Source organism: Opisthocomus hoazin, chromosome 30 (genome assembly GCF_030867145.1).
Source record: "Opisthocomus hoazin isolate bOpiHoa1 chromosome 30, bOpiHoa1.hap1, whole genome shotgun sequence".
Lineage (NCBI taxonomy): Eukaryota > Metazoa > Chordata > Aves > Opisthocomiformes > Opisthocomidae > Opisthocomus > Opisthocomus hoazin.
In genome coordinates, this window is record NC_134443.1 from 833,760 (window position 1) to 858,948 (window position 25,189).

At 48.6% G+C, this 25,189-nt stretch overlaps 2 protein-coding genes and 1 non-coding gene across 5 annotated transcripts; all 3 read left to right on the forward strand.

Moving 5' to 3' along the window:
- Positions 1-4,319: 4,319 nt before the first annotated feature.
- Positions 4,320-6,453, forward strand: EFCAB12 (EF-hand calcium binding domain 12). Its single transcript, XM_075445015.1, is given in 5 exon segments — positions 4,320-4,412; positions 4,474-4,545; positions 4,682-4,895; positions 5,351-5,486; positions 6,237-6,453. Coding segments are annotated over 5 exon segments (678 nt in total). The 3' UTR covers positions 6,400-6,453.
- Positions 6,454-10,524: 4,071 nt separating this feature from the next.
- On the forward strand, positions 10,525-25,144 carry KHDC4 (KH domain containing 4, pre-mRNA splicing factor). Of its 3 annotated transcripts, none has more exons than XM_075445071.1 (14): positions 10,525-10,631; positions 10,731-10,968; positions 13,766-13,894; positions 14,242-14,321; positions 14,955-15,007; positions 15,899-16,062; positions 16,476-16,687; positions 17,254-17,314; positions 18,148-18,205; positions 18,418-18,671; positions 19,653-19,808; positions 20,783-20,895; positions 22,713-22,807; positions 23,785-25,144. In XM_075445071.1, exons 1-14 carry the CDS (start codon positions 10,540-10,542, stop codon positions 23,982-23,984), a joined length of 1,905 nt encoding a protein of 634 aa, XP_075301186.1. In that variant the 5' UTR covers positions 10,525-10,539; the 3' UTR covers positions 23,985-25,144. The 3 variants fall into 3 exon arrangements, with proteins under 3 accessions (XP_075301186.1, XP_075301187.1, XP_075301188.1); XM_075445072.1 differs by having other exon boundaries at positions 13,772-13,894; XM_075445073.1 differs by lacking the exon at positions 23,785-25,144 and having other exon boundaries at positions 20,811-20,895; positions 22,713-22,800.
- On the forward strand, positions 16,246-16,374 carry LOC142365050 (small Cajal body-specific RNA 4). The gene has a single exon (XR_012766384.1).
- Positions 25,145-25,189: the final 45 nt, after the last annotated feature.

Below are 25,189 nucleotides of genomic sequence, written 5' to 3' on the forward strand. Positions count from 1 at the left end.
GCAGCCCCAGCTCTCCCAGCCTTTCCTCCCAGCAGAGGGGTCCCAGCCCTCGGGTCATTGCTGGGGCCTCCTCCGGCCCCGCTCCCACAGCTCCAGCTCTGTCCTGTGCTGAGGGCTCCAGAGCTGGATGCAGGACTCCTGGGGGGTCTCAGCAGAGTGGGGCAGGGGGGCAGAATCCCCCCCACTTGCCCTGTGCCCACGCTGCTGGGGATGCAGCCCAGGGGACGGTTGGCCTTCGGGGCTGCCAGCAGACACTGCTGGGTGTTGTCGAGCCTCTTGTCATCCAGCACCCCCAGGTCCTTCTCCTCAGGGCTGCTCCCCATCCCTTCACCCCCAGTCTGGATCTGTGCTTGGGATTTCCCTGACCCCTGGGCAAGACCTTACGCTTGGCCTTGTTGAACTTAGAATCATAGAAAATTTTGGGTCGGAAGGGACCCCCAGAGGTCATCTAGTCCAACCCCCCCGCAGCGAGCAGGGACACCACTAACTGGATCAGGGTGCTCAGAGCCCTGTCCAACCTGGTCTTGAATGTTTCCAGGGATGGGGCCTCCACTACCACCAACACCTCTCCAGTGTTTCACCACGCTCATTGTAAAGAATTTCTTCCTTATATCCAGCCTAAACCTGCCCTGTTTTAGTTTAAAACCATTACCCCTTGTCCTGTCACTGCTGTCTCTACTAAACAGGTTGTCCCCATCTTTCCTATTGGCTCCCTTTAAGTACTGAAAGGCTGCAATCAGGTCTCCCCGCAGCCTTCTCTTCTCCAGGCTGAACAAGCCCAACTCTCTCAGCCTGTCCTCATAGGAGAGGTGCTCAAGCCCTTGGATCATTTTTGTAGCCCTCCTTTGGACCCGCTCCAACAGTTCCACATCCGTCTTGTGCTGAGGGCTCCAGAGCTGAACGCAGGACTCCAGGTGAGGTCTCACCAGAGCAGAGTGGAGGGGCAGAATCCCCTCCCTCGACCTGCTGGCCACGCTTCTCCTGATGCAGCCCAGGACACGGTTGGCCCTCTGGGCTGCCAGCGCACATTGCCGGCTCATGTCCACAGTGTTTGTTTATTTTGGATGTGCATGGGAGGTGCCTTACTTGGATGATCTTTGATAAGTCGCAGGCGACACTGCGAACAGGCAGTGACCACTTGTTCACACAGTTTTGTTGACACAGGCCATCCCCGGGCTATGCCTTCCCGATACAAATCAGCTCGGCCAGTGTGCCCGCGTTTTACGTGTAACCATTCAAGTAAACGTTCCCATTCTAATTCAACACTTACAATATCAATTTTGTGTAGCCGTGTGAGGCTATCAACTTGTTGATTGAACTGGGCAGCAGCAGAGGCTGGTTGATCGTGCCCTGTCACCCAACCGATGTGCAGTATCCTTTGCTCTCCTATTTTTAGCCATTGTTTCCAGCTGTCAGTTTGCCAGACTGGGACTCTGTTTACCTGCCAGTCGATGGCTGCCCAGTGGCTCACCCACTCGGTAGCTCCTTCAAAAACAGCATACGAGTCAGTGTAAATCTAGTCAGCACCGTGTTGTGCAGCTAGTAAGACTGCCCTAAGCTCCCCGACTTGTGCACTTCCTTGACCTGTTTCGCTGACCCGTTCTCCCGTGGCCACTTCCAGCGCCACTGCGTTATAATCCCACTCCTTGTTTCTCCTGTCGGATGACGGAGCAGTGAACCCCACCCCTTCGAGGTTGCTGGTTTCTGTTAGAGGAAGCGCCTCCCGAACTGGAGATGGTTTGCTTGGAGGAGTTGGGAACAGCAAAGTATTATCTCTATCTTTTTGCAGTTTAGACAGTTTAGTGCTGCCCTCTGTAACAGGCATAACGCCATGGATGCTTTCCAGACAGGCGTTCCGCTTACGGACCGCGGGCTTTTGGGCAATGCCAGCAGGCAGCACCGTCCCTTTACAAATTGTGTCTAGGAGGCGGAAAGGTCCCCGAATGATTACACTCTCTTTTTTTCTTATTTGTTCCACTCGCTTTACAGCTCCTACCAAAGACAATAGTCCCTTTTCCAGGTCTGAGTATCGCGATTCAGTATCATTAAAGGACTTTGAGCTGAACTCAAGTGGACGCTCAGGCCCTTCAGGTCCTCTTTGCCAACCATTACAGTGAGAGCCGTGTTCATTAAATCCCCATTCCACATGAATTGGATCAGAGGGATGTACAGGACCTAGCTGCTGAAATAGTCTCAATTCTTTTACCAGTGTCTCCAGGGCATTAGAATGTTGATTTGTCCACTCCCATGATTTCTTTTTTCGCAGCAAATTGTAAAGGGGTCAAGCAATGATAGAAAATCCAGGGACATGTTTATGCCAGTATACTAAAGTTCCTAAAACTTGTTGCAATTCCTTAACATTAGAAGGATCCTGTCCCTGTTCTACTTTCTCCAGTGTGTCAGGAGGGATAGATAAGGCTCCTTTGATCCACCAGACCCCTAGGAATTTAACTTCCTGTGCTGGTCCCTGACACTTGGATGGGGGAATTTCCAGACCCAAGGCTGTTAATTGCCATGTCACATCATCCATAGCCGGTTTAACAGTGTCAAATTGTTCCCCTCCAATCAAAAGATCGTCTATATATTGATATATAGTAACGTCTGACGGGATAGGAATTCCAGTCAGTGTTTCAGCTAAAGCATTGTGAGCAACGGTGGGGGAATGTTTATATCCCTGAGGCAGCCTGTTAAAGGTGTATTGTATCCCTTTCCAGGTAAAAGCAAATTGGGCCTTATCATGTTCCTGGAGTGGAACCATAAAAAACATATCTTTTACATCTAAAGTTGCCATCCATGTGTGAGATGCTCCCTGTATCTGAGTTACCAATTCCGCAATGCTCGGTACAGCTGCAGCTAAAGGTGCGGTGTTGGCGTTTAATCGCCTGTAATCAATCGTGAGTCTCCACTGCCCGTTTGGTTTTGTTACTGGCCAGACAGGGGAATTATGGGGTGAGTGTGTACGAGTGATGATGCCTCGGTTTGCTAAGTCTTTTACCACCCCGTCAATACCCGATTGCGCAGCTGCTGGTAAGGTGTACTGGTTTGTGTTTGTAATTTTTGATGGTGGTAAAGATATGGACATTTCTAGTAAATTAATTTTTTTAGGCTCATTCTGTTTAATTTCTTGCCCAGCAAAACTCCAAGCTGTACCATCAGGGGGTTTCCACACTCTGCCATACAACAAATCAAATCCCAAAATATTCGTGTTGGCAGCACCGACCAATACTTCAGTGCGGGTTAATCTTGGTTCGCCCGGGAGCCACAGGGTAATTTTTGCTGTAGGGCATTTCCTTATGACTCCATCAATGCCTGTAAATTTTACTTTACGGCGACCAGGTTTTACATTTAAGCATGTTGCAGTCTCCTTGGTGATTACCGAAATTTGATCACTCGTATCAATGACAAAATTTACAAAAACTTTCTTTGGTCCCACCGGGATGGCAATGGCAGGCTCGGGAGGTGTATCGGAGAGCCACTGCATAGCTGGCACCCGCCGGGGAGGGAGGCTCACAGCCCTCCCCGGGGACAGGCGCTTTTTGCCTGAGGGTCTGTCAGATCAATCAGCTCCTGCTGTGGGGCGGAGGGTGCAGTGTTAACAGGAGTTGCTTTGTTTTCTGCCGGCTGACCTGTCTTTGTTGAATTAAGCTTATGGCTTAATGACTGTACGAGAATTTTTAGCTCAGTCGTGGATATACCAATCAGTAGATGCCACGGCACCCCAATAGCTCGAGCTTTACGCCAGAGCTCGTTACGCTCCGTATCAAATTTTAATTGGGCGAAGGTACTGTGTATGTGGCAGGAGAACAAGTGCACCTGCATGCCTTGGCGAATGCGGGGTGGTTTGGAGGATGGTGCAGCGGTGCGGGAAAGGGCAAGGGGTTATTGTGGGTATTAGCTTCTCAGCAGTCCCTGGACCAGCTGGTGCCTTGCAGCTGAGGTGCTACAAGCTGTCTCCAACCATTTGTTTGGCTTCTGAACACTCTGGGGAGAGACACACTTTAAGGAGGAGGAGGAGTTGGAGGAGGAGGCGTTGGAGGAGGAGGAGGAGGAGGAGGAGGAGTTGGAGTTGGAGTTGGAGGAGTTGGAGGAGGAGGAGCTGGAGGAGTTGAAGCCGTTCCTGTGTCTGGGGACAGAGTTGTCTTCTGACCATCTAGTCGACGTGTCCACCAGACTGTGATTTATCCCTCGAGGTGCTGAGAAGCACTTTGACCCATTCAGTTGTCAGGCTCCGAGCAGGATGCTCCAATGGAAATGTAACTCATTCACTCACTCCCAAATGGTTCCTCTGGAGCATCTTGGCTTAGACGAACCCTGGCAGAATGCAGCGCTACCTCCTCTTGCCAACGTGCTGCCCCACAGTCACCGGCAACGGGGAGAGCCTCTGGCTCCCTGACACAATCAGGAACAAGAAGGTGACTGCAAGACTTTTTTCATCCAAGGCACCTGTGCCCGCTGTGCTGCTCTTCTGCTCAGCCCTCCAGCGAGTATCTGTCTGAGGACCCAGCTCTGGATGGGAATGGAACTCCCAGAGGAGCGCCCGTCCCTGTGACCCCATTGCAGGGTGCCGACTCCTGCTGGCACACACTTCTGAGACGAATCCCTGCCTGTAGCTTCTCTGAAGGGAACGCAGCCACTCCAGGGCCCCGCTGAATGCCAATGGGGACCTGCCCTTTACTTGCAGAACAACTACAGCCCGACAGAACAGAAAGAGAAGTGCTGGCTGGTGAGATCTGGGGATGGCCCCTTTGACAAGCACTGCCTGCTGTCAACTGTAGAGGGTGACTTTGGAGAACTGCTTGACCGATATCGCAGCAATGCCGCCATGAGCTACCTGAAGAGCTCCAAGCTGTGTAAAGAGCGCAATGTTCACATCACCGAGGCAACGCTGCAGAAAGGTAAAGCAGAGACCAAGGGCCTGACGTGAACGCACTAAATCTGACAAGTTTGTGTCTTCCCAAGCCCAGAAGCCTGACTAATGTCAGGCGGTGCTGCCGATAGAGCACGTTTGCAGCCCTCGGCGGGCCGTGGCAGAGGCTGTCGGTTAGGATCAGCAATACCATCAGCAGGGCCAGAGCAGGGCTGAGATATCAGAGTGCTGCAGATCAGCCAGGGCCCTCTCCCGTTGCCCCGGGGATGGTAGCCAGGTCCAACCGAGACTCACGAGGCGATGGGGCAGGTTCAAGGTCAAGCTAGGAAGTCGGGCCGTGGTCAGGATCATCGCGTCCATGGCCAGGAACAGACGTGACTGTGGCTGAGCTGCAGACTGCTGCGCCCACAACGTCTGAGCTGCAAGGGCACTCGGGATCCCAGTGCGAGGCATGACTCTTTTCTCTGTGCACTTTGCCAACAGCCCTGCGGCATCCGGGAGACAAGAGCATCAAGGAGGGAGAAGACATAAGGAAGATCAGGCAGCCCGGAGGATACTACAGCACCGGACGTGCTAGTATTCCATCTGCTGGGAGCCAGGCCGAGGAGGCGGAAAATAGGTTTGTTCAAAGAGGGCTTAAGATCAGTCCCCTCCTGCTGCCCTGCTGTGTATCACCCTCTGTGCTCTGTCCCACGGCGTTGGAGGCCGTGCCGAGGTACTGGAGTGAACCCTCAGCATGCTGCAAGGGAGCAGCGAGCGACAGCGAGGAGGCAGAGCCTCTTCTCAGCTACGCGGCCACTCCTGTGTTTTCGCAAAGTCATTGGGTTGCAGTGGTGCTGCTGAACAGTTTGTGGTGCCTGGCAGGAGCCTTGCAGGCTACCCGGGACTAGCTCTGTGCTCTCAACTACAGAGGTGACAAAACATCTCCTCAGACCGGCCCAGCGCTTGTTAAATCCCCTCAGAGAGTGTTTATTCTTGTGGAAGAACAACAGTCCTGAAGAGCTGAGCTCTGGATGGCTGGAGAAGCTTTTGGAGGGAAACAAACATTGCAGAGCAGAGCACGATCTTCTTTACCATGGTTAAGGTGTTTCGATACTACACTGATGGGCAATGTACCAGCTCTTCACATAGCTTCACCAGCTGGCACTTCCAGGGTCAGTCATGTCTAATAAAGACCAACACGGTCTGCACAGCTCTGGCCGCGCTTCCCGGGGCCTGGAAGCCCAGCTAGCTGGTTCTTGTCAGGCTCTCTTTTGCCCTTATGAAGAGAAGCAGTGAAACTGCCCAGAATTTTATTTCTGCAAACCATGCTGTTCTCTCTTATACATTTTTTTCTCCCCTCCCCCCCCCCCCCCCCTTCTGTTTACAGTCATCTTCAGAGGAAGAGGATGCAAAAGTCAAACGACAATAACTTCTGACAAGGTCACCTCCTGGACAAGCTATGCCTCTGCTTCCCTCAAAAGCAGCAGGACAGGGCATAAGCCTTGTTCAGCTATGTTCATCCCACCAAGCCTGCCTACCATGGCATCTAAAGCCCTGACTGGAGCTAGCTCCTCAGTGAGCCAGGAGACTTGGCCTCCGGAGACGCTGCCCTCAGCCATTCTGCCTGAAGGTCCTCTCCAAGCAGCAGCACGCAGCCATTCTGCCTGAAGGTCCTCTCCAAGCAGCAGCACGCAGCCATTCTGCCTGAAGATCTCCAAGCAGCAGGACAGGTGTGTGCAGCTCTGTGACCCCTCGGTCGCTCAGGGGGTCTGAGCCCCGCTTCTGGAGAAAATAAACATACTAAGTCAAGAGTGTATACTCAAGGTTAAGGTGTGAGAGCCGGACTGACCACAAAATACGCATCTCAGCAGGGTGCTTTTCTGCTTGCTTGGTATCAAAAGGCCTTGGCATTTTTCCCGAGCCCAAGAGCTGTAGCTGCAGTGTGTGTGTGGGCAGCAGGCAGTGGAGGGACACCCTGCTTGACATCCAGCTGCCGGGATCTGAGCCTTCCCTTGGTGGCACCTGGCCCTGCCTGGTGACTGGGCGACGCTGGCAGGGCTCAGATGGTCACCCAGTTGCTAAGCCTCTAGTGGAGTCCCAGAAGAGAAGATCAGACTGGTGGATCCTGGAGCAGGAGTGCAGGAACCCCAGTTACCTATGCAAAGAACAAAGCAATCATTAAATAGTCCATGCATATAAATGACACCTCCGCAGGAGCCTGTCACACAGCACTTGGTGCCACAATCGTCCCCGGTGATATTAATAGAGACCGTGGCAGAACAAGAATGCAAATGAGTCACCATCGATCTGTTAATTTTCCTGAGACTTGCTGGATACAGAGTGCCCTAACCAGAGTGCTGGAATTGTCTGAAAATATGAGAATAAACATGTATACAGACTCAAAATATGCATGAGTGACACATTCCCATGGAGCCATATAGAAAGAAAGAGGACTGTTACCTCCCAAGGAACTCCAGTTAAGTATGGAAAGGCAATTTAAAAATTATTACAGGCTACTCTCAAGCCGAAGGAAGTGTCTGCAATGCACTGTAACGCCCATCTCAAAGGACAAACAGATACCATTAGTGGAAATCAAAAAGCTAATGAGACACAAAAGGGGCTGGTGTGACAGAGTCTTTGGTGGAGGCTTTAATTCTGACTGGAACAAATTTACTGGAGCCCTCAACATATTCAGAAAAGGACAGTCATTTAGCAAAACTTTTAAACTGTTCTAAAACCAAGGATGGATGGTGGACAACCGATACTGGACAAAAACAGTCACAACCCCACTAATAAGGGAATTAATAAAAAAGAATCATCAAGAAACCCATGTGGGGGCAGATGCCATAATAGCAAACATCAGACGATATGCCATAGGGCCAAGAATGCAAAAACTAGCAAATATTGTTGTAAGACAGTGCTCAATATGCTGCAAGAACAATACAAAAATACAGAAAAGACCTCCTCTGGGACAAGTTAAAAGGGGACAAACTCCAGGGAAGTACTGGCAAATAGATTTCTCTGAATTACCCAGATGTAATCAATTTAAATACTTATTGGTATTGGTAGATAGTTTTTCTGGACGGTCAGAGGCTCTCCCGTGCCAGACCAATAAGGCTAGAGAGGTAGTCAGAGTGCCCTTGAAAGAATTCCTAGATTCATTATCCCTGAAGGAATGGCCTCAGATAATGGGCCCTGCTTTATTGCTAAAATTGTGCAGGAAGTTGCTAAGTTCTTGCAGTGTGATTGGGTTTTACGTACTCCTTGGAGGCCACAATCCAGTGGGAAAGTAGAGCAGATAATTCAAACTTCAGGGAGAAAAATTTCAAAATTATGCCAGGAAACCCAAATGAAATGGATAGAAATTCTACCTATAGCACTGCTAAGAATCAGAATTACTCCCAGAGTCAAGGAAGGGGTTAGTCCTTCTGAAATTCTGTATGGTAAACCATATCCTGTAAAGACGCTAACAGGAAAGAGCGATCGAATGTATGCTAATGGAGACCAGATCCTAACTAAATATTTGCTGTCATTAGGGTGTACTTTTTCTTCCCTTCACAGGTACCTGAGTGAGAAAGCGCCTGTTCCACTAGATACTCCAGTGCACACCTTTCAAGTGGGAGACCAAGTCTACATCTGAACCTGTGAAGACGAACCTCCGAAAGAGCGCTGGAAGGGACTGTATTTGGTATTGCTGATTACCCCCACAGCTATCAAAATAAAAGGAACAGATTGTTGGATGCACTACACACAGGTGAAAAATGCCCCTCCGAAAGAGTGGACGTCGAGAGAAACGGCACCGTTGAATTTGAAGCTGACTTGGAATTAAATGAACCGTACTTGGATTCATATAGGATCTATAACTCGCATACATTGCATGCAAGGGGAATTATTCTTGTATTTTCTTACATTATGAGGAACAAGAGTGTTACTAACGTATCTTTGTAGAGACACTGATTTGTTTAAAGTAAGGAGTGAAAGAAACAGAGGGAATTATATCCCTCTTCTGTCTTGCCATATTTTTACATGTCACCAAAAGGAAACAGGAAAATTAGCGAATCCATGGAGATTTAACGTCCATCTGGGATTAACAGAACTATGAAAAGCGCAAATAAAACTGACTGCTAAGTATGTACTCACTTCCGGGAATGTGCAGAGAAAGGGATCCCCTTGACTCGGATCCCAATTCCAGCAAATATTTCCTGGCACAATCTGTGGAAGGATATAGACCAAAGCAGATGAAACTTGACTGATTTAAATGAAATCTGGCAACAAACTAAAATTTTACATGAAATTCAAAAGGATGACACTTCTTTCGGATTTGAAGAGACCTGGAAACAGCTAACCTCTTGGTTCCCTAATTTAAGTCTGTGGACAAAGAAATGATGGAGCTTAATACTGATCAGATTAATTATTTTCGTGTGTGTGTTAATACAGTGGACCTGCACATGTTGCTTAGCATTAACCGACTAATCTGGGGAGAAAGTGAGACTTCTCTACGCAATACTCTTAGTCTCTAAGGGGGAAATTGTAGTCAGTTGAACTCGGCATTATGCAAATGTGCATAGAAGGGCAGTCTGGCCTAATTATTTAGCTAGAATACGTAGGATTCTAGGATTAATGGAAGGCCAAGATGTTGACAAGCGTGGCTGATACAGGAGCTAACTAAGATACTTTTGAACAAGTTGACACTAACAGCAGAAAAATGATAAAGAGTGCCCTTAAATGAACTATCCCTATTATAACACTAAAAATCACACCCCTTGAGTTGGAGACCGCAGCCTCAACAGAGAACCTTATTTACTGAGCACAGATGGTACATTTTAGAAGTGCTCTATCTTTAAATCAAAGGGAACTATCAACCGTAGTTAGGAGGGGATCGGTAATAGGCAGAACTGACATTTTTATGTGTAAATATGCAAGTCTATAGTAACCTAGCATGGTGGCTTTGCGGAGTTAGCACGTAGCACCCGTGTCTGCAGAACAAAACCGATATCTCGCCTCTGTGTCTGCACTGGTCGTCGCACACCAGGTCATGAACTGTGGAAGTGCAGCTGGAGAGAGAGAGGGAGAGACCAGGCACCCGCGCAGCCTCTCCAGCATTCCTTCTTCCCCACACCACCGGATCACCTGCCCAGGGGCAAGCCTGGGGCGCCTCAGGGGACCCGCAGCAGAGTTTTGAGGCAGTTCAACGGTCGCGCGCGAGTTACCACACAGCAGCGCCCACCACACCCCGGCAGCAGCACGGCAGAGGGCAGCGCGGGGGGGGGGGGGGGGGCAGTGCGCATGCGCCGGTGGGGGGGCGGGACTGGCGGTGGGGCAGTGCGCATGCGCCAGGGGACTGGCGCCAAGTGGCAGCGCGCATGCGTCAGGCACCCAGTGGCGGGACCGGTGGGCAGCCCGCTGGCAGCAACAGTGCGCATGCGTGAGGGCCCTGCGCAGCGCGCGTGCTCGCCTGCTGCCGCCGTCTCCCGTGACGTCACCGCCGGCAGCGCCGCGGCCTGTCCCGTCCCGTCCCGTCCCGTCCCGTCCCGCCGCGGGGCAGGTACCGCGCTGCGTCGCGGCCGCCCTCCCCCGCCTGGTATCGGTCCTGGCCCCCTCTCCCCGCCTGAGGGCAGGCCGCCCGCGGGCCGCGCCATCTCTGTGGCAACGCCCGGAAGCGACGTTTGGAGGCGGGGCGGAGGCCGGAAATGACGTTGCGGCTGGCGCAGAGGCGGTGGAGCCGGGCTGGAGCCATGTCAGCGGGTGGCGGAGCGCAGCGCGATGCTGGGGCCGCCGGCGGGTGAGCGCGGGCGCGGCGGGGCCCGAGGCCCCCGGGAGAAGGGCCGGGGCGCGGCGGGGCCTGGGGCGGCCCCGGGGCTGAGGCCTCTCTCTCTTCCAGGCGCCGCAGTAAGTGGGACCAGCCCGGCCCGGCCCCCGCCTTCCTCCTCCCCGGCACCGCGCCGCTGCCCGGCCGTCCCTTCCCGGGCGGGGGAGATGGCGGCCCCGCTATGGCGGGCTCCGAGAGCTCCGCGGCCCCCTCGGGAGCGCTGGATGCCGCCGCGGCCGTGGCCGCCAAGATCAACGCGATGTTAATGGCCAAAGGGAAGCTGAAGCCGGCGCCCAGCACGGCGGACAAGGTGGGGGTCCGGGGGGGGGGGGGGGGCGTCGCAGCTGTTTTCTGGAGGCCTGCGGCCTTTATTTGTTGGAATAGAATAATGAAATCACAGAATCGTTAAGGTAGGAAAAGTCCTCTGAGATCATCAGGTCCAACCGTCACCCCAGCACCCCCACGCCTGCGAAACCCCGTCCCCAAGTGCCACATCCACACGGTGTTTGAACCCCTCCAGGGATGGGGACTCCCCCACTGCCCTGGGCAGCCTGGGCCAAGGCCCGACCACTCTCTCAGTGGAGAATTCTTTCCCAGTCTCCAACCTGAACCTCCCCTGACGCAGCTCGAGGCCGTTTCCTCTCGTCCTGTCGCTGGTTACTGGGGAGCAGAGACCAACCCCCCCTCGCTCCCCCCTCCTGTCAGGGAGCTGCAGAGAGCGATGAGGTCTCCCCTCAGCCTCCTCTTCTCCAGATGGAGCAGCCCCAGCTCCCTCAGCCGCTCCTCATGGGACTTGTTCTCCTCCAGCCCCCTCCCCAGCCTGGCTGCCCTGCTCTGGCCACGCTCCAGCCCCTCCATGTCCTGCTGGGGGTGAGGGGCCCGGAGCTGAGCGCAGCACTCGAGGGGCAGCCTGGCCAGCGCCGAGCACAGGGGCCCGATCCCTGCCCTGCTCCCGCTGCCCACCCCATTCCTGATCCAAGCCAGGATGCCGTTGGCCGCCTTGGCCACCTGGGCGCACTGGAATAGCTCTCGATGAGACGGACACTGATGGAGGATTGCTTCATGAAGTAGGATATAACAAGAAACAGTGGGGAAAACTTTTTTAAAGATTTTTTTTCGGAGTGACAGAAAACAGTGGCATGGGTGTGAGGTCAGTCGTGCTGCTCTTCCACAAGGCTTAACAAAAGCGATCTGCAGGAAGATGATAAACTTTTTTCTGAAGTATTTTCCAAGTGGTAAAACCTGCTGTATAAAACAGACAGTTGAGAACAATTTGGTCTTGTATTTTAATACTTAAACAAGTTATCTGTAGGAGCCGTGTGGCCAAGTTCTACATGATTTGGTTAGCTTCTGGTCAGCCGTGAGGTGATCAGGCAGTTGGACTAGACAATCGTTGAGCTCTCTTCCAACCCAACTGATCTGTTCTAAAGCAACTGTAACTTAAAGCCTGTTTTCCAGTGTCAGTGACAGCAACAGTCGTGCTTCTCTGCATGTTGTTAGCCTATGTTAGAGCCGAGTCTAGAAGGCTGTTTCAAGTTTCCTTCCAAACTTGTTCAAATATAAATTAACAAGAAGAGTGTGTTTTCACGGCATAGTGTATCTTCTCTTTCACATGCATAGTGTTGGGACTGGCAGTTACCTTCTGAGGGTTGTGAGGCAGCATCAAAATGAGTATTCATCTTGTCATTGAATTTATTCACAGATCACATAAGAAAGAGTGGCAAATGTGCCCTGCCACGTATTCACGAGATTGGTTCTTTGTAGGTTCTGTGTCCAAAGTGATCGTTACAGCCTTTCTAATATGTGAGTTTTAGTAGTGAGTGCTTCTTTGGTCCCATGTTGTTTACTGCACGATGGTGTCTGCTTCCCAATACTTAACATCCACCTAAGGATGTGAAAGTTTCAGCATTGGAGAACGCATGGCTTGATTTCAGGTCGCTTCCGTAGTCATCCCGGATGGAGGGAAAGTCTGTTCGCTGACGGGCGGTTTGAGACACCTAAGAACTGGAAGATATGGTGATGTCTCAGTGTTCCATCTATGTTTTTTTCCACAAGCTTTGGTGGCTTCCTGGCATCCTGTGACAAATTGTATTGCTGTGGGAATCACTGAACCAATTGATGAATTTGCGAATGGGATTGTTTTTTTTTTGCGTATGTTGCTTTTGTTAGGAAATGTTTGGTGGTGACGTCTCCAGAGTAATTAACTCCTCGCTTCAGACTGTGAGCGAATGGAGATTAAGGAGCCTACAGGTTGATGTATATACAGGGTTATTTTTAAAGTGTGGAAGGAACAGAGAAATAGAATGCGTGTACAACGGGCTCTGGCTGCCTGCTGGCTCACGTGCAAGCGCCATGCTTCATGTGATGTTTATGCGAGTGGATGGATACCTGTTGGATGATACTGGAAGGTTCTCTTCTTATAGAGTCTTGTTTTGTGTTGATGTCCCCAGAAAGATTTCAGGACTTTTAGAATAATGTACTACCTAATTCTCTCTTCATGGGGAAAGCTATAAGGTCTTTGTTGTAACTCCAACTCTTCTGCCATAGCTTCTGAATCTGTGACTCGGTGGCTTTTTTTCCTAGCACTGACATGAAACGTGATGCCCTTGTGTTAAAGAAAGGAGGTGGGGGAAAGTGTAGTCGTAGAGTGGATGAGTTTAGGTCTTGAACAAAAGTTCTGAATTCTGTGTCTCTGTGAGGGGAGTTGGGAGAAGTACGAGTTACGTGTTTTATTAGTCTCTCAGATTCCTGCCAGAGATGCCAATTCAAGTGTAAGATGCCTTGGTTTCCGTTTGAACAACTTTACTGCTTAATTCTATGTCTGTTTCTTCATTTATAGAACAGAAACAGCAATTACTTTTTGTATTAAAATGTGCTGAAGATATAATGATAGTGTTTTTATTTGGGCTCGAGGTTGTGAAGAGGTAGATTATTGAGTAGTAGATGTAACGCGCTTTCTGCTAATATGTGTAAAGCTTTTGGGTTCAAGAGCTGAACGGAGAGAATGAAAAGGATCTTCACCTCGACAGTGCTAGGGTCAATTTGTTGATTACATCACTTGTTTCTGCTTTCCAACCACTGATCTTTTGCAACGGTTGTCTTCGAAGCTGCAGGCTCTGGGAAAAGGTCCGTCTACGAGTAAAAGCAAAGATGACCTTGTGGTGGCAGAGGTAGAAATCAATGACGTCCCCCTCACGTGCAGAAACCTGCTGACGAGAGGACAGACTCAGGATGAGGTACGTTCAGGATCCGTCTGCTTTGTTAGGCTTGGCAGCATGTTGGCACCTCTTTGTAAGGTTGAGAGAGGTTGTAATAAACTATATTCAGTGCTTGCTTCCTCTTTTTATAAAACTTTGTGTTTTCTAAGACACTGTTCGGCAGTTTATTGGTTTTTCAATAAAATGTCCTGTGATGGGTAAGATGGCATGGCTAGTGTCCTTTAGTGGGTACCATTCATGCTCTTACCACTTTATTAGTGACTTTTGGTCTATTTATCCAACAGCATAGCTTAAACTGCTTCGGGGTTTTTGTGTGTGCTTGGTTTGTTATTGGTAAACTTGTCACTGGGTTTTTTAAATTGTAGATAAGTCGGCTGAGTGGAGCAGCTGTTTCTACTCGGGGGAGATTCATGACTGCAGAAGAGAAAGCAAAAGTGGGACCTGGGTTTGTATTTCTTTTGGGGGTTTCTGCTTCTTTACCTCGCTGGATGGCTTGGTGGATGGGGGTTGTTTGGTTTTCATGAGCAGTGCCACCTTTGGGTGCCAGAGTGTGTTGACTATGGCGTGTTTCGAGTACGTTTACTGTTATGGTAGTACTGACTGCGTAGCTGCTTTCCTACCTGCTTGGTATTGATAGGGTGAAATTAAAAAGAAAACAACCAACCAAACCACAAACATGACGGATCAGACTGTGCTGAACTTCTGACTGAGCACTATGCTGCATCTCTTGGCTCGAGAGTGGGCAACTTTCCAGTTACAAAGAGAGCTCGTATTTTAGAGACTGGGTGCTTTTAGTTAGTTAACCTTTCATGTGGGCCAGCAAATTAAAGTTTTCAGTTGTATAACTTTATTAAGGCAGCATGGAAGTAACTTCTGAATCTTTAATGTTTTCAGTGCAAACCTTTGCTTACTGAGCACTGTGATATTCAGTGAATATGTATCTGCTTCCCTGTTTGAAGAGTGTTTCAGATCTTTATGGAAGGCTTCATGTGTGGAGATGACTGTAATGTAATTAGATTGAACCAGTTATTACATGGGCTCTATGGGTTTAATGGAATATTTGACGTTTCCTTTCCAGAGATCGTCCTTTGTATCTTCATGTCCAGGGTCAGACACGGGAATTAGTTGACAGTAAGTGTACAAAGCTTTCTGCTTTTTCTGCCATTATTTGTGGTAAGGGGGGTTTACTAAGGGGTTTATTGTGACTGGTACGGGTTTGTACCACAAGTATCTCGGTGTTGACAATGGACCCCATTTAAATGTTGATGTTAAGGTCTGTGCTCAAAGCTACCTAAGGGGATGTGTCCTGCGTTGGTCACGAAGCTAAAACTTGTGACAGACCGCAAGGAAGGCAGGGGAGTGGGTAGGGCTCCGAGGCAGGTACAACTCTTGTGTATGAGTTTATTCGCTGATAGCACGCTGAGGTCCCATTAAAGTAGGTGTGTGACAAGGAGACCTTCCCTTTAATAGACAAGTATGAACATTTTTTGTGAAATATCTACATTTCCATTAGAAGCACAAAGAGCTCCTGTCCTGCCTATGCCTGCTGGAAAACAAGGAAATCTATAAACTGTTTGTTTGTTCTGTGCGTCAGTTCAGGGGCTTGCCCTTGGTTGTCTCTTGAAACTTGGAGCTGCCCGCTTGTATCTGCCTTGATTTCAACAGCCAGTAAACAATTCTTCACGTGTTAGTTTGCTCGTTCATGCAGATGTAAATTCTGTACAGAGTTAGTATAAATATTTCTAGCATTTGCTAAAAGATGTGGGCTAAAACTGCCCACCTGCACATGTTAGCCTGAGCTTTGTCAGGGTGGGAGTGGAGAGAGAGCCCTGACGCTTGTCGCCATCCTTTGTGATCCGGTCCCTGAATGCCAATATTGGGCCCCACCATCAGACGCAATCTCTCTGCTTGTAGATCTGCAGTCTCAGAATGTGCGAAAGTAACCTAGTAATCTGGCGGTGAGGTTAATCTGGGTAGTTGACAAGGGCTGAAATAGAAATGAATTTCATGTTCGTCAACTAGGAGCTGTTAACCGAATTAAAGAAATAATTACTAACGGCGTAGTGAAAGCAGCCACAGGTTCAAGCCCGACGTTCAACGGAGCTACAGTTACTGTCTATCACCAGCCAGCCCCTATCACCCAGTTGTCTCCAGCAGTTGGCCAAAAACCTCCATTCCAGTCTGGGGTGAGTTATTCATTTATGGGAATTTCATGGAATATCACTGACTACAAGATTTACCTATTACAAAGTATATGTGGAATGTGTTGTTTATTAAAAAAAAAAAAAAAAATCAAACACAAAAAACCCACCCAAAACAAAAAAACCCACACCACCAAAAAATAAAAAAACCCTTTGCATATTGTGAAAACCGGAGGACTAATCAGACTGAGTCTGAAGAGTGAGACTCAGATGACAGGAGCCTCCTAAAGGAAAAGGGATGGAGAGAGCAGTCCTGCTTCCAGAAGAGCAAAGGGCTGACTGTGCCATCCGACACTGAACTGTTCTGACCGTCATAGAAATCAGATTTCTGGCTTCCAGTGAAACGAACGTCCTGACTCCTAGAGTGAAGTAACAAGCTTTTGCTGTTCCGTTTGCAGATGCATTATGTGCAGGACAAGTTATTTGTTGGTCTGGAACACGCTGTGCCTACGTTTAACGTGAAGGAGAAGGTGGAAGGGCCTGGGTGCTCCTACTTGCAGCACATTCAGATTGAAACGGGTGCCAAAGTCTTTCTTCGTGGGAAAGGCTCTGGTTGCATAGAACCGGCATCGGGCAGAGAAGCTTTTGAACCCATGTACATCTACATCAGGTATAAGAGGTTTTTTGTTTGTTTGCTTGTTTTTATTAAAAATCCCAGAGAATAGTCATGAATGTAGCTTAATGTTTAATCAGTGTCAGGAATTCTTAATTCTGACTGAGTTAATGCAAATGAAATAGGTTTTGAACCTGACTTTTACTGTAATAGAGATCTCTGTAAAGTGATAAAGGTACCAACCATACGGCGATAGGGTGTAAAGCGATACGGAGCCGTAAGGTGTAGCTTTATGGGGAACACAGTACAGCTGTGTTCGCTTTGGGCTTGGGTTGCAGTGTTGAGCTGCAAGGGCAGAACACAGGATGCGTCGAGCAATCGAGTCAGTGTTCTGTGCTCATTTCTTGCGGTATTTAGACCAACCTGAATTTTCACGTAGAAGACAAATACTCATCGCCTTTGTTCACAATTGTGCTAAATAGCTGCAGAGCTGCTAGAGTCCGATTGGGGTGACTGGTCACTCCTGAAAGGGAGATCTGACAGCAGGTTGCTGGTGAAAGAAGTAGCTCCCAAATGTGGCAGAAACATAACCTCATAAGGAATTTTTTTGCGTATGTTTTCAGTCACCCAAAGCCAGAAGGTTTGGCAGCGGCTAAAAAGCTGTGTGAGAATCTGTTGCAAACCGTGAGTAGCTCTTACAAATATGAGATCTCAGCCTGTCGTAGCTTTAATGTGTGCCTTTTTTTTTTTTTTTTTTTTTTTAATTCTAAGTACTGCTGTCTAATTTTTGTCCAGTGAATTTCTCAGGATGGAGCTGCAGTAGTGGAATTTTCGGGAGGAAAATGCAAATGCTTCCTGAGCAGAACGGGGGGTGGGGGGCAGGGGATTGCCTGCCTATATGCAAACAGAAAGGAAGCCTGCTTTTTTCTGTTTGCTGAAGCTTCCCTTGCTTCAGCTTTAAATGTGTCCGGAGCCACGCTGTCTGCTTTCTCTTTCCGAAAGTCATTGTCATACCGAAAAAATTGTAGGAAACCTCTCACATGTACAGATAGAAGATTAATTTCTCAGCTTTTCTTACATGAATGCCAATAGAGTAAAATCCTGTGAGACAATCTGCCTGTTGGTGTTGATAATTGAGTGTGGGCTACAAAGTCTTTGAAAAATGGATGGAAGCTGTTAGGTTCTTGGAGTGTTTTGTCTCTACTGAAGTAATTAGTTTGCCACTTTACTTCCTGTGAAAGATTGTCCCGTATTTTACTAACCTGTCACACGGACCCACAGAGACTAATCCTGCAGGTATAGTGGGATGTTCAGCAGGGGTTTGGTGCTGGTTTTGGTCGGTGGGTTTTTGTTTGCAGTTTTTATGTTTGGATTATTGCTGCCTTTGTGCAGAGCATGTTCTGTAATCGAAGTCCCCCTATGGTTTTGTGGGGATGTGTGGTAAGATGCCATTAGCCTGCAAAAGCTTAATGTAGTATGTAGATGTTTGTTGTCTAATCTTTGAAAATTCTTTGTAGGTTCATGCTGAATACTCCCGATTTGTGAACCAGATAACCACTGCAGTACCCTTAGCAGGTAAGCGTCTGCAGTGATGAAGTCTTTGGAGTTGCGTTCTGCAGAGCTGTACTTACAGTTAGTTTTGTGGAACTTATTTGCCTGTGGAACTCTTTAAGTCCTTTAATTGAGGAGGATGCCAGCTTCTTTTACATTTGGTAATTAAATTTGATATTTTTTGTGACTCTTTACTGAATTGAAGATGACCCCTTTTTCCCCTTTTCTCTCGCCAGGCTTCACGCAGCCTGCCGCTATAACCAGCGTACCTTCCCAGCCATCGTATTACCCTTCCAATGGGTACCAGTCCGGGTATCCTGTTGTTCCCCCTCCTCAACAACAAGTTCAGCCACCGTACGGGGTACCAGGCATAGTACCACCCGCGGTGCCGTTGGCACCTGGAGTCTTAACGACACTGCCTGCAGGAGTTCCGCCTGTGCCAACACAATATCCAATATCTCAAGTACAACCTCCTGCCAGCACTGGCCAGGTACTGCCGCAGAGTAATTATTTGCCCTATAGTTGTCAACTTACAAAGCTGTTTCTTTGCTAACCACAAAATACCGACAGTAGCTACAGATGGAGAATTCTTCTTCAGGGCATTTTTCGTTTTGTTATTCCTTTGCTAGTGCTTCTGTCTAAGCAACTAAACTGTTGGTATGGCTGCTTCATGCTGCATTTTTCATATCGTAGCCACATGTTATCATAAAGGATGTTTGGAGGGGGCGGTCACTTGTTTATGAAAAGCAGTATCCCAGGCTGTGGTGCAGCTCTGAACGTTCAGTGGGTTCGAGTTACAAATAGTAACGGGAGAGAGTCCAGCGGAGGGCTGCGAGGATGAGGAGGGGCCTGGAGCATCTCTCCTGCGAGGGGAGGCTGAGGGAGCTGGGCTTGTTCAGCCTGGAGAAGAGAAGGCTGCGAGGGGACCTTAGAAATGCCGATCAGTATCTGCAGGGGGAGGTCAGGAGGACGGGGCCAGGCTCTTTCCAGTGGTGCCCAGCGACAGGACAAGGGGCAACGGGCACAAACTGGAGCAGAGGAAGCTCCAGCTGAACCCGAGGAAGAACTTCTTCCCTCTGAGGGTGACGGAGCCCTGGCCCAGGCTGCCCAGGGAGGCTGTGGATTCTCCTTCTCTGGAGATATTCCAACCCCCCTGGCCGCGGTGCTGTGCAGCCTGCTCTGGGTGACCCTGCTTGGGCAGGGGGCTGGGCTGGGGGATCCCCAGAGGGCCCTCCCAACCCTGACCATGCTGGGATTCTGGGACAGTGATTAGTTTGAGATGGGAGCATTCTAGAAATGAAATATTTGGTTAATCTTTAAGTTGGGAATTTCCTGTTAAGTTCTCTTGGGTTCCACTTAGAGAAATTGGTTTTGTGTTCTGCTTCTATGTATGAAACTCTAGAATGAATTAATACTTTATATGCATATTATCAATTTTTTTTGCGTTTTTTTTTCAACTTCTGCATTCCAGAGTCCACTGAGCGGTCCTTTTCTTCCTGCTGCCCCAGTGAAAACAACCATGCCGACTGGTACACAGCCACAAGTCCAGCCCCATCCCCAAGGTCAAAAGAGACGCTTCACTGAGGAGCTGCCGGATGAGAGAGAGTCGGGACTGCTGGGATATCAGGTGGAATAAAATCGACAATTTTACTTAGTTCACCAAAATGGAATTTGGCTAGAGAGCGATTGTTATTAGCATGGTTTGTCTGGCAACAGTCATGCAAGACCTTTGGCAGATGGCAGCAATTGTTACAAAACGTCAAGAGCACGCTTTGGTTTCTTTGAGTGGATGCACTGTTCTTAAACCGTGACTTGATTCATTGGCAGCTTGCTTTCCATAGCCTCAGTCTTGAAGAACAGTGGTGCGTTCAGTTCAAAGAGATGACAGTAGCGTGTTACTGGTTAGGTTGAAGGGGCTTGAGTTGGTTTTTTCTGGGTGGCCTTGTTTGAGGGGTGTGAGGGAAATGTGGTAATAACTTCCAGATTTTCCCGTTTACCTTTTTTGCAGGTTGCACTTGAGAGGATTTCAAGAAGCCTAGTTTTAAGAGATTGATTTTCCCTTTTTTTTTTTTGATAGCAAACGTTACAGTTAATACAAATTATTTTGAGTTCTTCAGTCTTATATGTGAGAAAAGGGAGTTTCTGCAAAGGCGTCTCTGATACGCCCCTGCTCGCAGGCAGAAACCCTTAATAAAAGCTTTGCCTGGAGTCAGTAAGGAACTGCCTGGGTGTTAGACCGAATATTAGTACCTCAGGCAGAGTTTAGTGTGGCGTGACGCCTGTACAGTACTCAGAATGAGCTGATTGAGGAGGCATTAAGTTGATTCATGAGCTAAGTAGCTATCTTTACTGTCCTGAACTACTGAAAAAGTGGAGTAGGTGGTGAGGACTCTTCCATATTGGTGCTCAGGCATATTTCTTACTACGTTACCCTCAGTATTTTTAGGAGAAAGCATTCTGTTGAACAGTGGTGATTAGTGGTTTCTTCTGCTAGTTGGCAGTATGCTCTGAAAAGTTGGGTTTCCTATCATTATCATTAAGGAGCTATAGCTTATGTTGTAGTTGTAGATTTGCTAATGCCGTGTGTTTTTCTGCTCATAGCATGGACCCATTCATATGACTAATTTAGGTACAGGCTTCTCCAGTCAGAGTGAAATCGATGGAGCCGGGTCGAAGCCAGCAAGTTCCTCAGGAAAGGAGAGAGAGAGGGACAGGTGAGTGATGAGAGAATTACAGTTGGGTCTTTTCTCATTCTGATGGAAAGCTAATTTCAGAGATGATCTGTGTTTTGTGTTCTCTTCTGTGACTTGGGGGTTTGTTTTGTTGTGGGTGGGTCTGGTGGGTTTTTTGTTGGGTTTTTTGGGGAGAAGAGGTTTTTTGTTGGGTTATCTTTTCATGCTACATGATGAAAATAGTTTAGTTTCCACTCTTCCCTGAGTCTGTATGCTCTTACTTTGTCTGGGTCTGGTATTTTGCCAACTTCTTGAGATAACAGGATATTCCTGTGAAATAGGTTAGCACTTAACACTATATTCCAATTTTAAAACAAATCTGAAAACGTTGTAAACTTAAAATTTTGCATCCTGAAGTTTCAGGGGAAGATTTTCTTGCTAGTTCGTTTTATTTTCCAGTCATTATGAAATACAGCAAGGGTATTGGTGACCTTTTCTATGTTCTTCATCTTGTCTGTAGTCCTAAATTCAGCATCGCTATTTGGAGTCATCAGGCATCACTACTTCTCCTTATGCACTCCAGTGCCTTAAGCCACAAAACTGTCTGGCTTGCACTTCATTTCATAGCATCATAGCATGGTTTGGGTTGGAAGGGACCTTTAAAGGTCCTGTAAAAGTCCTCCTCCTCTGCCATGAGGAGGGATGTCCACTAGGTCAGGTTGCTCAAAGCTCCATCCAGCCTGACCTTGACCACTTCCAGGGAGGGGGCAGTCACAGCTTCTCTGGAAACCCAGTGTCTCATCACTGTTCAGAAAATAATTTCTTCCTTGTACCTAATCTAAATCTGCCTTCCTTTAGTTTGAAACCATTCCCCCTTGTCCTGTAATTACAGGCCTTGGTAAAAAGTCTCTTGATCTTTCTTGTAAGCCCCCTTTAGGTATTGAAAGGCTGCAATAAGGTCTCCCCAGAACCTTCTCTTCTCCAGGCCAACCAAGCCCAACTCTCAGCCTTCCTTCACAGGAGAGGTGTTCCATCCCTTGGATGATTTTTGTGGCCCTCCTCTGCACTCACTGTAACAGGTCCATGTCTTGTGCTGGGGACCTCAGAGCTGGATGCAGTGCTCCGGGTGGGGTCTTGAGAGCAGAGTAGAGGGAGAAAATCCCCTCCCTTAACCTGCTGGCCACACTTTTTCTGATGCAGCCCAGGACACGATTGGTTTTCTGGGCTGCAAGCACGTGTTGCTGGCTTGTGTCTGGTTTTTCATCTGCCCACAACCCCAAGTCCTCCTCGGCAGGGCTGCTCCCAATCCCTTCATCCCCCAGCCTGTGTTGATGCCGGGGGTTGCCCAGGTGTCATCCCGTCCCTCTTGAGTGGACTGCACTGCTCAGCTTGGTGTCATCTGCAGCCTTGCTGAGGGTGCACTCGAGCCCGCTGTCTGTCATTAATGAAGGCATCAAATGGTATTGATCCCAGTAGAGACCCTTGAGGGACACTGCTTGTTACTGGTTTCCACTGGGACATTGAGCCGTTGCCTGTAACTCTTTGGATGCGGCCATCCAGCCAGTTCCTTACCCATCTAATAGTCCATCCATCAAATCCATTTCTCTCCAGTTTAGAGGTAAGAGTGTTGGAGGGGACTGTACTGAAGGCCTTAGGGACGTCCAGGTGGGTGGTATCAGTTGCTCTTCCCTTGTCCACGGAGGCAGTCGTTCCATCGTAGAAGGCAACTGGATTAGTCAGGCAATTAAAAGTTCAACTCCTTAGGTCAAGGACTGGGTTATGAATTTGTTTGCTGTTACCTTTGACTCTTTGCTTGTTGTAAAAAAAGAAAAAATAAGGGCTTGCATTGGTTTAAATAGGCAGTTGATGCCTCCGCCAGCTTTTCCTGTCACTGGGATGAAATCAGAATCTGAAGAAAGAAATGGTGCTGCGGGGTCTTTGCCAGGCAGCCATGGTGAGTGCGGTGAATAAAATACATTGTAAGTTGAGTTTCCTTTCCCAGATGTTTGCGCTGGTCCTAACATTTGTTTAAATTGGTGATTTATGTTTTTTTTTTGGCTGTACTTTATACCACATTGTTTAAGTCAAAAGCAGGTCATATAGTGCTGCTCTAAAATCACCTATGTTTGCTGTGGTTATACACACATGGTGCTTCTCTTAAAACATTAATAAATATCCGTATGAATGAGAGTACAGTGAAGTGAAGGACGACAGACAGGTCTTTTGGACCCCTCAGTCAGCTGAGGCGCAGAATCTCGCAGGACTGTTTGGTGACACGGCTGCCGTGTGGCTGTACGGTGTGCACAGCTCTCTAGAGGCACGAAGGCGTGTCGGTGGGAGCTGTGGCTCGGGTGTGGATTCACAGACAGGAGCTAACGTCTGCAAACAACACGAGCGCTGTCAGACGCCGTCCTTTCGTAGGGCTGTCGTACAGCGAGCATTGGTGACTTGGTAAAGCGTGTGATGGTTTGAACCCTCCGGGTAGCGTAGTGCCTTCCAGGTCTGCGGGTACATCACAACAGCCTGTTTAACCTTAGTTTTTCTGCAGTATTGGTCCCAGAGATTACTCTGCTGTTAGCTTTCTTTTGAAAAATAATTTCTACTTTTCTTTACGTGTTGATCTCTTTAACGGTGAAATTGCCATCACTTAGACCCGTTTGCTAACTTTACCTTTTTTGTGTGTTTCTTTCTTCTTTCTCTGTTCTCTTACATGGTTCTGATGGATCACATGTGCTGTTGCTGGCGCTGTTTGGTGTGGCCTTCGACCTTGGGTGACCATTGGCCTTGTGACCTCAAAATGATGTCCAACTAACAATTTACAATTAACGCCTTTTTTTTTATTAACTCGTTTTGGGGCATTTTATCTCTTTTTGGTTTTATTTTTCTTTCTGGGGGGGCGGGGGGGGGAATTGTTTTGTTTTCCCCTCCTAGATCATCAAGCTAAGAAGATGAAAACTGCAGAAAAGGGCTTTGGATTAGTGGCATACGCTGGAGACTCGTCAGATGAAGAGGAGGAACATGGTGGCCATAAAAACGCAAGTACTTTTTCACAGGGATGGAGTTTGGGATACCAGTACCCTTCCTCACAACAGCGAGCTAAACAACAGATGCCATTTTGGATGGCACCGTAAAAGCTGCAGAAGAGTTTTCAGTCATCTTTTTTCCCTCTAGCAATAATGCATGTATATTACAGAATGAACTTTGCAAATACGCGTTGTTTTTACATTTGCAGAAGCTAAAGGTTCAGTGTTCCCCCTTGAAAGGGCTCCATTATTTTTAAAATCCTATTTCTGCAGTGAATTTGTCAATTTAAAAAAAAAAAAAAATTGAACTAGTACTCTGCCAGGGCTAGTCCCTTGTACGCTGGGGGATGTACTGTGAGGAGAAACTTGGGAAGCCCGTCGGCCTGCGTTTCCCATTTTTCCAGGAAGACTTAAAAATGGAAAGAGTCAGTAATGCTGACTTCATTCTGCGCCTGGCGTTGGTGTTGTGCTGAGTGTTCCTGCTGGCAGCCCAGCCCGTCTTTGCGGTCCCGCTGGGCTAACAGTGACCCCGGCTTCAACGTTCGGACTTCCAACGAAGGAAAGGAATATGCAGCAGCTCTGAAACGCTCGAGGATCACATTTCCTAAAACTCTTACTTTGTTTTTACTTTAAGCATCTCCTGTAACTCAGCACTGTTTGTTTTTTTTCTTTAAAATGTGGTGTTACTAACCCCCCAACTTCTTGTTCTAGCCGGCTGTCGGGGTGGGGGGATGCTCAGTTTTCGGGAGGGGTGCGTCCGCCCGCCCATCCCGGCTGGCCTCAGCACTGTAGCTCCAGTGCCGGACCTTCTCCCGTCGCCCCGGATTCCTTCCCAGGCAGCAGATTGGACTGACCCCCTCCTCGCCAGCTTCGCCCCTGACTCTTAACTCCTTCGCTTCCCTGATTCTGCCCTTTCTGTTTAACGAAGCGACCCGGGCGCAGGCCTCGCTCGCGCCAAAGCGGAACCTGGGTTAAACTCTCGGGGCGTTCACGGACACGAACTGCAACAGGGGCTTTGCTGGCGGGGCGGGCTGTTGCAGGAAGAACTCTTTTGTGCGGAGAGCAGCGGCGCACGGGGAGCGACCAGCTCCTGGCCACTCTGGAGACGGGGGAAATGGAGACGGGGGAAATCGTGTGAAGAACGGGGCGGATGCGTCGCTGCTGCGCGCTGCACGGCCGTGCTGGCTCCCGTGGGCAAGCGTCGCCTTTCCTAGGTGTTGTAAATAATAAGAACCATACTTTCATTATAAATAAATGTATAAATATTATTCTGCTTGCGGCTCTTTTTGGGGTGAGAATCAATGGTGGGAAAT